Source organism: Notothenia rossii (genome assembly GCF_949606895.1).
Source record: "Notothenia rossii genome assembly, chromosome: 8".
In the NCBI taxonomy this organism is placed as follows: domain Eukaryota; kingdom Metazoa; phylum Chordata; class Actinopteri; order Perciformes; family Nototheniidae; genus Notothenia; species Notothenia rossii.
In genome coordinates this window covers 75,760,374-75,773,979 of record NC_136906.1, presented here as the reverse complement: position 1 = coordinate 75,773,979, position 13,606 = coordinate 75,760,374, and the positions used below count along the sequence as shown (strand labels likewise).

Below are 13,606 nucleotides of genomic sequence, written 5' to 3'. Positions count from 1 at the left end.
ACAAGTAGCACATGGTCTCTATACATTATTAAAGAGATATTGTATGTGAGAGCAAAAGCCAAGAACCCGATGATCCAAACTAAATGCAACGTGATGAGACATCTTTCCTGTCATTCTGCTCCAAATTTTACGGTTGAGTGAAGCAGGCTCGACCCAAATTCAGATTTCAATGAAAACATACCTTTATTCCAAGGCCAAGGCGTAAGAAACAGAACACTACCCCGTGACACAGTCAAAGACTAACAATGAACCAACAATGACAGGCAGAAAAACCAGAACTTAAATACACACAAGACTAATCACACAAACAAGACACAGGTGAGGAGGGAGGAGAAAACACAGGGGCACCAGGTGAACACAATCGGGTAATCAGGTAGGAGGGAAAACAGACAGAAAGCAGGGGGGTGAAGACTTTTCAAAAATAAAACATGAAACCAAAGACAGAAAAAGACAAAACACAACACAAGTGTTGCGTTTATATTTTTGTTCGAAGTACTTATTGAAAACAAGCTACAAAATGTAATACCTTGGAAAATGCCGTTTAATGCTTTTTAATAGCCTTCATTTTCGCTAAATTGATTTAACAACTTTTAATACTTTTTAAGACCCCGTGGACATCCTGAATTAAAATCAAAAGTACTCTTTTTTAGCCTCCGTATTGTTTATGGTTGAATGTGGGCCCTTGATTTTTTTTTAGATTCTTACAGTAAGTGCCCTGAGTTGAAAAAGGTTGGGAACCGCTGACTTAGGTAACATTAAGCTGTCTTTGGCTCATGCTGTAACAATGTACATTCCCCCTCTGTGGGACTAATAAAGTTATTCAGATTCTGATGCTGAGATCACATCTTTATCTAAAACAAGTGAAACAACAACATTTGAAAACTGTGTTTACAATACTCATCCTACTATAACTGGATGAAGCCTATTTGACAGTGTTTACAGTCAATACATTGGAAACTAAATTATATTTCGAGGTCAACACAAGACTATCAATTCACCCCTGCCCTGACCCTCTGTCCAATCACGCTTTGACATATGGTCCAACTTGACCTTTGAACCCTTCATTTTAATGCTCCTTTGGTGTAATTTAAATGAACACCTAAGGATTCAGGATCAATGCTGAAGATTTACTTATCAATATCGCATTCTGGTTGTGAGGGCAACACATGCAATACTGCAAAGTGATGGATGAAGGTGAGATATAGTCGACATATTAACAGTGATAGTGGGGAGTCCTTCGATCATATTGATGTGAGGGTCTTAAATGCAAAGCAAGCAGGACCTCACTTATAGCAAGGCCACGCTGAACGACCTAATCCACATGATTCATATTTCCTGTGTGCTCAAATGGTAAGTCATTCATTTAAATGTATGCAATCCTGAACAATGAGGAGGCTTCGACCAATTCAAAATCCCCCCAGTGTAAACTAAAACTAAATGTTGGTTGTGTACATATATTAACAGCAAACAAGTAAATGAAGGATCAGAAACATATGATATATCAGGATTATCATGTATTTTGTTCATAATTCATCTTTCAAAGCTTGTAAATATATTTAAAGTAAGTTTAAAACTCAAACAAGATCAATGTTACCTGCATATGCAACCGTCTCTAATGCCAGATTTGAGAATTAAAAAGTTCCTCTGGCCAACACAAAACAGAAAAAATCCTGCCTCTGACCAATTAGTCATTTCTTTTTGTAAGCCATGATGGACAAGCAACCTATGTTCTCATTGGTGTGAGGACTTGTGAGACAGCATTGAAATGGATTAAAGAGTATACATGATATTTTATGGAAAGAGTGGAAGCAAACAGAATCACAGCATGGAGACGGTTTGGAGCTAAAAGCGTTCTGATGGAGCGTATCCACTCAGCATCACACTCACAACAAACAGTAAAGTACTCTGCTGCTGCGCTCCGTTGAGGCAGATTGGGGACTTTCTATGAGTGTGTGTGTGTGTGTGTGTGTGTGTGTGTGTGTGTGTGTGTGTGTGTGTGTGTTATGGTGGAAACAAACACAGAGAGTGTTTAGTGGGAAAACACTGAAGAGCATCTGTCTGGGCTCTACGACAATATGCCACATGACTAATTATAGGACCATACGCTGTTGGGTACCGACACACACACACACACACACACACACACACACACACACACACACACACACACACACACACACACACACACACACACACACACACACACACACACACAGCCTCGGAGACAGGTTTTATTGTCGCCAGTGGAAACATTGTTCCAGTGTTTCAATGGGGACACATTTACATGAAAACAAACAGTAGCAATTAGAAAGCAAAGCGTTGGGATTAGATGGCGAGAGAAGAGGTTGGTGTGTGTGTGTGTGTGTGTGTGTGTGTGTGTTCAGTGAGGGAACAAATGAGAATGTGTTTATTTTTAGGAAGTAGCTCAATTGTTTAAATGCGAGTGTAAATGAGTAAAACGAGAAACGCAAGACAATGGTAAGTGTTGCTAACAGTTTTGAGTGCACATATTGAATGTGCATGTTTGTTTGTGAGGACAGAATATTATCTCAGATTACTGCAAATGAGAAGAATCCCAACAAAGTCACACTGCTCGCTCCACTCTATTAGCTGACAATCAAAAGTCATGTCGCTTAAATGTCACCATCAAGAGTCAATTTTATAACTCAAACACGTTTTTTCCAGTTAAGTATAATTTAGAAATATTTGAGCATTTTAAAAACGACATATTATGCTAATTTTCAGGTTCTTGCTTGTATTTTGTGACATGTCTCCTTGCTTTAATGTTCACAAAGCTCTTTATTCTTCTCATACTGCCTGTGCTGCAGCACCTCTTTTCACCCTCTGTCTGAAACCAGAGCCCAGTCTGCTCTGATTGGTTAGCTGAAGTTGTTATTGGTTACCCGCTTAGAGATGTCCCGCCCCTTCGTCTAACATGTACAATGTCTTGAAACGCTATCCATTAATGTCATGTCACTATGTTACGGAAGCAGAATAGGCCTCTGTTAGATCTATGCCAATTTCACTACACATTATTAAACATTTTGTATTTAATGTGTTGTTTTTTTACATTTCAGAGCAACAAAAAAGAGCAAAACATGTATAAACACTGTATATATATATATAAATGTATCTTTTTTTTATGTTGACCTTTGGTTTGCCTTTCCATTACATATCTTAGCTGAAAACTACCTAGGTATGCAACACACTCAAAACAGCTGATGTTTACATGCAAAAGTATATTTTAGTGACAGTACTGTTCAGTACGTATGATATTCTTCACGGTTGTATCACAGACGTGCAAAAATACACACATACTGCTTAAGAGCTAGCAGGTATTTTCCTCACTAAACTGCTGTGTATTATTTAGAAAGCACTAGAAGCCCAGGTGTTACGGTAGAGTGAAGGAAGCAGGACCCAAATGCAGATAAAACTGATTATACATTTATTTCAAGGATAAAATAATAGAACTCCGACAAACAGAACACTCACCGGTGAACTCAGTCAACAACAAAAGACGAACCAACACTGAACACAGGAAGAGACCAGACTAAATACAGGGAGGGGTAATCACAGGACGAGAAACAGCCGGGCAGGGGAGGAGAAACACAAGGGCAACAGGTGAACACAATCAGACAACTAGACACACCAGGGAAACTAACGACAGGGAGGAAAACACAGGGAGAAGGACCAGACAATACACAAGGAAGAAAACATGACAGGGAGAACCGAACAGCAAAATAAACCCAAACATACAAAACTACAAACGTGACATAACATGAGAATCGTGACACCAGGTGTTTAATTGCCTAGAAACTCTGGCCTCGGCGCCTTTTGAGAAAAACCTTTTATAAAAGGCGAGATAAATATCTTCACTTTTATGCAACAAAAGTATATTTTCAAACATAATAGATGCAAAAAGCCGGCAGCTGTTACCTTGGTCTGTCCTTCGATGACAGTGAGAGGCACGCTGGTGGAGGGCCACTTGTTCCGGGGAGGTAAAGGCTTCTCGCAGTTCCATAAAACCACAATCTGTACGGAGAAAGAGCACAGAGTCCGTACCAAGTGTATCGTCATGAATATCAGTATGCATGAGTTTCTGCATGTGCTTATTTTCATCTTAAAGAAGCATCAAACATCAGGATGCTAAATAAAACTAGTGAATCATTGATCTGTATGTTTTAATCGCTTTTAAACAGGATGATAACTGGTGTATGGATAGTGTTTTTAAGTATAATCTTAAAGGTGCGGTAGGTAAGTTTGAGAAACCGGCTCGAGATACACTTGTTGTTATATTCCATGGAATGCTCTTAACATCCCGATAGCAATGAATATCTGAAGTGCTTTGACAACAAATCCATAAAATATGTCATCTGTGGAAGCCGTGGCGCTGTAAAAAGCACGACCAATCATCTGAGCCGGCCCGGCTAAAGTAACTGGATGGCCTACCTGCCTGTCAGCCTTCCATCTGTGCACACACTTATCTCGTGCCCTCATTGGTCATGTGTGCGTTCGTGTGTGTTGGAGGGGCTATGTAAGGAAGTGGCTGATTTGTTCCGGCTGTGTATTTTCAAATTCCAGCGCACTCGAGCCGGTTTCTCCAAAATGACCTAACCCACCTTCAAGGTACATAATTCAATAAACCAAATATTTGTATAAGCTGTCCCACTACTTTCCAGTAGTTAGAACAGTTAGCATCTTGGGTACCAGTCATATATATTAAAATGCACAGAGGTCAAGTTAGTATGGGTATTAGAAAACACAATGTTAGCAGTATGGCAGAGTAAGAACAACACATGATATTTCAAGATATTTTAATTCCACATAAATATGAGAATAAAGCAGTGTTGTTAGGAGGAGAGAGTTCCCTCTGTTATGATGGGATAAGATTATCCATACATGTTGACATTTTCTTGATTTTCTTTGCAAATTGTGTTCCTTTTCCCATGACTGGTTTCTGCACACTCTATCATCCTCGTTTTGAGTTCCATTTCATTATCCATCACCAAATAGTGAGCTTTATGTTGAATCATCAGGTCATCCAAAGGCCTTAGAGTACAGTCACTGACGACAGACTGCTCTCAGGAAAATGGGTTTTTCATTTTCAAATGTTATTCTTGAAATAGCAGTGTTTTCTTGAAGTGACTGTTATTTTGTATATATTGATTGTTGTGCTTCTATATTTATTTATATGTATTTATTATATGTGTTTATTTATTTGCATATGTATACATGTGTCTGTTGATTGTGTATATAGAGGTATATACATATTTGTATAGATATTTCTACATATATTTGTATTTTTTTGTATTCAGGATTGTGGGAAACGGTATTTCGATCTCTCTGTCTGCACACACAAACTGAAAGATTGACCATAAAGTTGACTTTGAATAAGGAGCCGTATAGGAGAAGAGGAAGCAGGGGGGAGAATGTGCTAACTAAAACATGAGGCAGTTACAAGTGATGCAATTCTCTCATACAATAGTACCACCTCTTGATATGGTGCAAGCTTTGACAGCTCATATGAAATACTGTTAAGTAAGCCTGAAGCGGCATCAGATCCCAGCAGGATGTAGACTCTCCTACCTGTGCACAGAACTTGGACTTGGCTACAGCGATGATGAGCTTCACCACGGGGGAGATCTGGGCCTGAAGAGGGGTCACCGTGTGGATCACAGCTGTGAACTGCTGCCACGGGCTCTTACCTGCACACCAGAGAGGGCACAAGTACACACATCCTTTACTCAAGTAGAAGTACAGATACTCATGTTTAAAAATATTCTGGTGAAAGTAGAAGTACTGACTAAACTTCTTTACTCAAGTAAAAGTAAAGAGGGCTTTGAAATGTACTTCAGTAAAAAGTACCCATAACTAGCAGCTGTTTTAAAGAGTACCTGACCTCCCTTTATATTAATAGAACAATAATGTCATTGTTAGCTAATGAATGTTTACATGGTGACCAACGGCAACATGACAACGTTTTCATTGGTCCCTCTTCTTTAGAGAAGACCAGGAAATGATGGATACACGGATCGTGTTCAAATCAATAGGCACGCAATGACTCTAAATAATAATGATCACGCCACCAAACACACATTCAGACTAAAGGAACCAGCCTGTTTGGAAAATGAGAGAAGTAGAAAGTACAGGTATTTGTGTTCAACATGTAAGAAGTAGAAAGTACAGGTATTTGTGTTCAAAATGTAAGAAGTAGAAAGTACAGGTATTTGAGTTCAACATGTAAGAAGTAGAAAGTACAGGTATTTGTGTTCAAAATGTAAGAAGTAGAAAGTACAGGTATTTGTGTTCAACATGTAAGAAATAGAAAGTACAGGTATTTGTGTTCAAAATGTAAGAAGTAGAAAGTACAGGTATTTGAGTTCAACATGTAAGAAGTAGAAAGTACAGGTATTTGTGTTCAACATGTAAGAAGTAGAAAGTACAGGTATTTGGGTTCAACATGTAAGAAGTAGAAAGTACAGGTATTTGAGTTCAACATGTAAGAAGTAGAAAGTACAGGTATTTGTGTTCAACATGTAAGAAGTAGAAAGTACAGGTATTTGTGTTCAACATGTAAGAAGTAGAAAGTACAGGTATTTGTGTTCAACATGTAAGAAGTAGAAAGTACAGGTATTTGTGTTCAACATGTAAGAAGTAGAAAGTACAGGTATTTGAGTTCAACATGTAAGAAGTAGAAAGTACAGGTATTTGGGTTCAACATGTAAGAAGTAGAAAGTACAGGTATTTGTGTTAAAATGTAAGAAGTAGAAAGTACAGGTATTTGTGTTCAACATGTAAGAAGTAGAAAGTACAGGTATTTGTGTTCAACATGTAAGAAGTAGAAAGTACAGGTATTTGTGTTCAACATGTAAGAAGTAGAAAGTACAGGTATTTGAGTTAAAATGTAAGAAGTAGAAGTAAAAAGTTGTCAGAAAAATAAGTAGTGGAGTAAAGTACTGATATCAGAAAATGTTACATAAGTACAGTAACAAAGTATTTGTACTTCACTACTTCCGACCTCTGCTTGTGTGCAGGCTGATTTAGTATTCCAACGTGAATTGATCTGCAGGTAGACTGTACTAGACTGAAGAACAAGGTTTAGGTTAACTAGAAGGTTAATGGTGACCCCTGTAAGGAAATCAAACTACCCCAGTGTAAATCTTTACAAGTGTAAAAGTCCAAAAATGTTTGTGCTTGTTTTCCATCTGGCCTACAGCCAACAGTTCACTCTGCTGGTCTGAAGTGAAACACGGAGACTAGCAGAGCGAGCTGGTGAAAACATCCAGCTGACACACACACACACACACACACACACACACACACACACACACACACACACACACACACACACACACACACACACACACACACACACACACACACACACACACACACACACACACACACACACACACACACACACACACACACACACACACACACACACACACACAGAGGTCTCCATAAAGCTCCATGGTTGTCCGTGCTGCTCCCATCATCAATCTATCTGACAGATCATATACTCCCCATGACTGAGCATGACTAAACACGTCCAAGCCATTTACATTGACTGACTTATTTAGGGAATTAGGGATCTTGCCGATTTGTTCATATAAGAAGTAATTGTATTTTCTACAACCTCACACTGAAAGAGGCTCTTGTAAGTTTTGTTTTCCTTGCATTTATTGGGGCAAACAAATGAACTAAACAGGACCAAATAAGTTTTGTAGCAGAACCACATTTTAAATCACTTCCTGGGTAAATGATCCCCAGTACACGGTGCAATGGGAAATGAGGAAATTGATTCCCCCAGTGGCAAGAAACGTATCAATATTATAAAGCATTTGCTTCTACGATTGGATTTCATTTTCTCAATACATTTTCTGTCCCACAAAAAAATGAGTCGAGTATCCCGTATATCTAGAATAGAAAAGCCCATAAAGGCATGTCACGTGACGTACATGCAAATACATAGTTCATAATATAATTAGATGAAGGTGTTTTGATTTTGTATAAAGAGTTCTGTTCATGCCCGGTGTAACAATAATGACATTAGCACACACTGATTTAATTGAGTAAAAATCACACAGCCCTCGCTGCATGCTGAGTGAGTGCTGATGCTGATTATTATTCAGATTGGAAAACAAATCATGTATATTGAGTTTATTAGAGATATCCCAACAGTTTAATTAACTGTGTTGCAGGTTTTAAAGTACAGGTTTATTATGAGATAACTCTTGGCATCACACAGAATGCATGTAGATAGTACAGAGGATTGGGGATTGTACAATTCCTGCAACAGTAAGCAATGGGACTTAAGGGACATCTGGATGCCATTTAAAAAAAAAAAAGTATTTAGGTTTCCTAATCATATTACGTCTTGGACATATCTGAAACTAGGACAAACTATTCAAAGATGATGACATGACACACAACACATCAACTTATAGCAGGTGATATGGCAGATTTATTAGCAAACAGTTGCCTCCAGTATATTTACACATCCAGAGCAACATTGGCCTTTACTTGGAGTTGTGGTTGTTCCATTTTAATTTGAAAGTCCTTTATTAAAGGTAGGGTAGGTAAAAATGGAGAAACCAGCTCGAGTGCGCTAGAATTTGAAAGTACGCAGCCGAAAAAAAATCAGCCACTTCCTTCAGACTTCCTTCCAGAGCCCCTCCTCCAACACACACGAACGCGCACATGACCAATGAGGGCACGAGGTAATGTTGTGCACAGATGGAAGGCTGACAGGCAGGTAGGCCATCCAGTTATTTTAGCCGGGCCGGCTCAGATGATTGGTCGTGCTTTTTACAGCGCTACGGCTTCCACAGATGACATTTTTTTATATATTTATTGTCAAAGCATTTCATATATTCATTGCTATCGGGATGTTAAGAGCATTCCATGGAATATAACAACAAGTGTATCTGAAGTGAATGACCTACCCCACCTTTAATGTTTATTTTAACTCTGCTTTGGTCTCCTCCAACACCTGAGAGAAATATTAGGCAGTTTATATTGTTTGCTTAAAAAAATCTTACTTCTTGAAACGAAGACACCCTATTATTTATTTCATGAAATACCAATAAGTTAATGCTTATAAAGTAAGACAACATAACTGACAATTTCCCATTTGTGTATTTTAAAAATAAGCTGAAGTTAACACACATCTGAGGAGAAGAAGGGCTCCGATGTAAATCACAAAATAAATTAAATTGCTGTGATATAACTTAATTCTACACAACAGAAACAAAACCCAAACAAATGACCCTCAGAATATACAGTAACCTCGGGTAGACACACATAGACCCACGTAACACTGACTGCAGGCACATGGCATGCCAAGTGTTTGGTGGTAACGGGAATAAGGGAATACACACATCCTCATGGTTAAGTGGAGCCAGAGTGCTCTTTAGTGTTGCTCTATCCATCTCTCTGACACCGGCCCCCAGACCAGCCATCTCAGGTGGGCTTAGTGGTATTTATGGAAGCACCAGGTCTGCCCTTGAGGGGTCAAATAAAAAGGCTCAGCCCTTCTGTTTCACCTGAGAGTTTTAACTTTTTATTATATTACGTGTATACATAGAGCAATAATTGCACTAAACTCCAGCTTGCACGGACACAATATATATATATATGTGTTAATACACATTCAAACATATTTATTTGACCTAAACCGATATATTCCTGCACTTTAACTTAATCTGCATATTGAAGTATGAATGTTTGTATGTTGTCTTCTCCTGAATGTTGCACGTCTCTTGTTTGTGTTTTTGATGGCACCTTAAAAATGATGCTAACACTCTTACTTACTGAGGGTCTTACAAAACTGCCTTACTGGGAAGTGTATCACCCGGCCTTTTAAAGTAGGAGGAGTCTATACATAGTTGCTTCAGCAGCATTGATTCTGGCTGGCTCACAGCTTGTGATAAGAGGTCACACATGGGTCATAAGTCAGGTGGGAGGGGGTCACATAAAAAAGCTTTCATCTGCATTTTCTTGAGCAGAGTTGTGCCTTTTTAACTTTTTATTATATTGCATTATTTTATCACAGGCAAATTGTTCCACTCATTCGAACAAGGTATTTGGTATGAAACACAATAAAGGAGACACTACTTGATACTAACACTCGTACTTACTGAGGGTCTGAGTACGAAACTGCATTACTGGGAAGTGTAGCACCCGGCATTTTAAAGTAGTAGGAGTCTATAAATAGTTGCTTTAGCAGCATTGATTCTGAGTGGTTCACAGCTTGTGATAGAGGTCACATTTGAGTCCACACGGAGGTCAGATAAGAGTAGTAACACTCACATGAATCAAGGTGTGAATGTGTCTTAAACTGCGTGCAAAAAGAAATATGGATTGGGGCATTGTAAGTGCTAAATTACATTTTCTTCAGTAAAAAGCTAGGTGGTGAGGAGACTGCTTCCTGTATTGTTGTAACTGTCTGCAGAATAGATTCAGTATCTTATTGCACTTCACTCTTTCAAACCTTAAAACAAGGAGCCCGTAACGTACTTAAGAGATATTCTGTGTTATCAAAAGCAATTAACGTCACATGTAGCCATACTTGCCAACCTTTAGACCTCAGAAATCGGGAGCATTTCAAAATGCAAAATTTGGGGGGGGGGGGCGGGGGGTGCTGGTGGATCGCCGGAGCTGTTAGATTAACATTAACATGCTTATTGTAGTTGTAAGTGCACTGCCTTGCGGCCTGTAGCACCGTCCTTGATGGAGCATATGTGTGGACTGGACCTGTATTTTACAGGAAAGGAGTGAGCAGAGAGTAGTTGTCGATTTTTGTTCTGTTTTCTGTGAATATCTGCCTCACCCGCTCAGACTTTAAGTTGCGCGCGCTACTAAAGAGACGTGTTACCATGGAAACCAAACAATGGTGTAGCTGTATTAAAGTCCGAGTGGAAACAGTCGTGTGTAAATCTGATTTTGTCAGAAATCGGGAGAAATGCGGGAGAAATATGACCCCGGGAGGAAACCGGGAGAGGGCAATGAAATCGGGAGTCTCCCGCGAAAATCGGGAGGGTTGACAAGTATGCATGTGGCTCACAAGTCCAGCTGGCTGTCATATCACATTCATAAGATGCACATGATTGGAGGTGTGAATGTAACATAAACTGCCTTTTGACTGACATGAATTGTGGCATCGTAAACGGTTGTTAATGATACAAAAATATGTCAAATCTAGTAAGTACACACTTTTCTGTCTTTTTGTCTAATGCTTTAGTCAAGTGTCCCCATCTTATTTCTCTTTACTCTATTACATGTGGTGGTGTTTCTATATACACTGAACAAAAATATAAATGCAACACTTTTGTTTTTGCTCCCATTTCTCATGAGATGAACTCAAAGATCTAAAACATTTTCTACATACACAAAATAACCATTTCTCTCAAATATTGTTCACAAATCTGAAAAAATCTGTGATAGTGAGCACTTCTCCTTTGCCGAGATAATCCATCCCACCTCACAGGTGTGGCATATCAAGATGCTGATTAGACAGAATGATTATTGCACAGGTGTGCCTTAGGCTGGCCACAATAAAAGGCCACTCTGAAACGTGCAGTTTTGCTTTATTGGGGGGGTCTGGGGGGGTCCGAAAACCAGTCAGTATCTGGTGCGAGGGTTAGGGTTAGGGTTAGGGTTAGGGTTAGGGTAATGTTGTGAATCGAGTGGCCTGTGTTCATCGTCCATAACATACGCTCACCCATACCATAACCCCACCACCACCATGGGCCACTCGATTCACAACATTACCCTAACCCTAACCCTAACCCTCACACCAGATACTGACTGGTTTTCGGACCCCCCCCAGACCCCCCCAATAAAGCAAAAATGCACGTTTCAGAGTGGCCTTTTATTGTGGCCAGCCTAAGGCACACCTGTGCAATAATCATGCTGTCTAATCAGCATCTTGATATGCCACACCTGTGAGGTGGGATGGATTATCTCGGCAAAGGAGAAGTGCTCACTATCACAGATTTTTTCAGATTTGTGAACAATATTTGAGAGAAATGGTTATTTTGTGTATATAGAAAATGTTTTAGATCTTTGAGTTCATCTCATGAAAAATGGGAGCAAAAACAAAAGTGTTGCGTTTATATTTTTGTTCAGTGTACGTATTGTAGAGGACACTAAGCTGCTGAACCGTGAAACAAGTAGCACATGGTCTCTATACATTATTAAAGAGATATTGTATGTGAGAGCAAAAGCCAAGAAACCGATGATCCAAACTAAATGCAACGTGATGAGACATCTTTCCTGTCATTCTGCTCCAAATGTGAGGGTTGAGTGAAGCAGGCTGGACCCAAATTCAGATTTCAACGAAAAAATACCTTTATTCCAAGGCCAAGGCGTAAGAAACAGAACACTACCCCGTGACACAGTCAAAGACTAACAATAGCCGCGTTCACACCGGAGTACTTTTCCCACTTTAGTTCCGATATAGTTCCGAAATGTCGCGTTCACACAAAAAAGAGCCGGAACTAAAATTAGTTCATGAGAACCTTTTTACCCCCTTTTCCGTACCTGCTAGAGAGCAGGGACTCCCATGCGGCTCTCTTGTGAGAAAAGAGCTATATTTCGGATTGGCTGGGCGGATTGCAAACCACGCCCCGTCAAACTCAAAAAAAGTGTTGTGAAGCCACCATTTTATTAGCATTATTAGCATTAGCATTATTAGCATTAGCCCAGTGCAGAAACGCAGAGAGAATAACTTATGGCAACACAAAATAAAACATGGGAGCGGTGGAGATGAGGAGGTGTTGGCGTTCTGGCGATTTACTCGGAAGAAGCCAGTCTCCAACTCTGGGGACTTCCGGCCGGGGATTTTGGGCGGCAGTATACGCCGTGAAGTTGTTTGCGGCCTGCCAGTAAACCCAAAGCAGAAGAAGAAGAAGTGACGTCAGCGGCTTCAGTGCCTAATCCACCCCCAGGAACTTATTCCGGTGTGAACGCGATCTGTACTTAGTTCATCAGAACTAAAGAGTTCTGATGAACTAAGTTCTCATGAACCTTTGTGGGAAAAGCACTGCGGTGTGAAAGTGCCTAATGAACCAACAATGACAGGCAGAAAAACCAGAACTTAAATACACACAAGACTAATCACACAAACAAGACACAGGTGAGGAGGGAGGAGAAAACACAGGGGCACCAGGTGAACACAATCGGGTAATCAGGTAGGAGGGAAAACAGACAGAAAGCAACAGGCAAGACAGGGGGTGAAGACTTTTCAAAATAAAACATGAAACCAAAGACAGAAAAAGACAAAACACAACAAAGACAGATCGTGACCCGGAAAATATGATTTTATTGGGAATTTGAACCAAATGTCACGAGACAGGTAACCTCAATATTTCTGTGTCACCTCTAAGAAAAACCCAAAGCATGTCGACGTGTCAGAGTAGAGGCACAGCATACCAATATGAACCTGATGATGAGTATAACACATTATCTAAAAGAGAATGGATTAGTATATCTAAAATAAGCATTTCTTTCTGACTTGTGTTGATCATTGTAATCCCATTCTTTAACCTATACTGTCGCAACCTTTTTTGTTTTATACAACTTAAAGTAGCCCCACAACACA

At 39.7% G+C, this 13,606-nt stretch overlaps 1 protein-coding gene across 1 annotated transcript in view; it reads right to left on the bottom strand.

The window, feature by feature from the left end:
* LOC307016392 (exostosin-1) overlaps positions 1-13,606 on the bottom strand; it is a 431,895-nt gene that overhangs the window by 23,148 nt on the left and 395,141 nt on the right. The window contains exons 8-9 of the mRNA XM_079645497.1: positions 5,587-5,705; positions 3,937-4,032 (exon numbers count right to left, since the gene is read on the bottom strand). Of these exons, the coding sequence (XP_079501623.1) occupies positions 3,937-4,032; positions 5,587-5,705 (215 nt within the window). The remainder of the gene's footprint in view (positions 1-3,936; positions 4,033-5,586; positions 5,706-13,606) is intronic.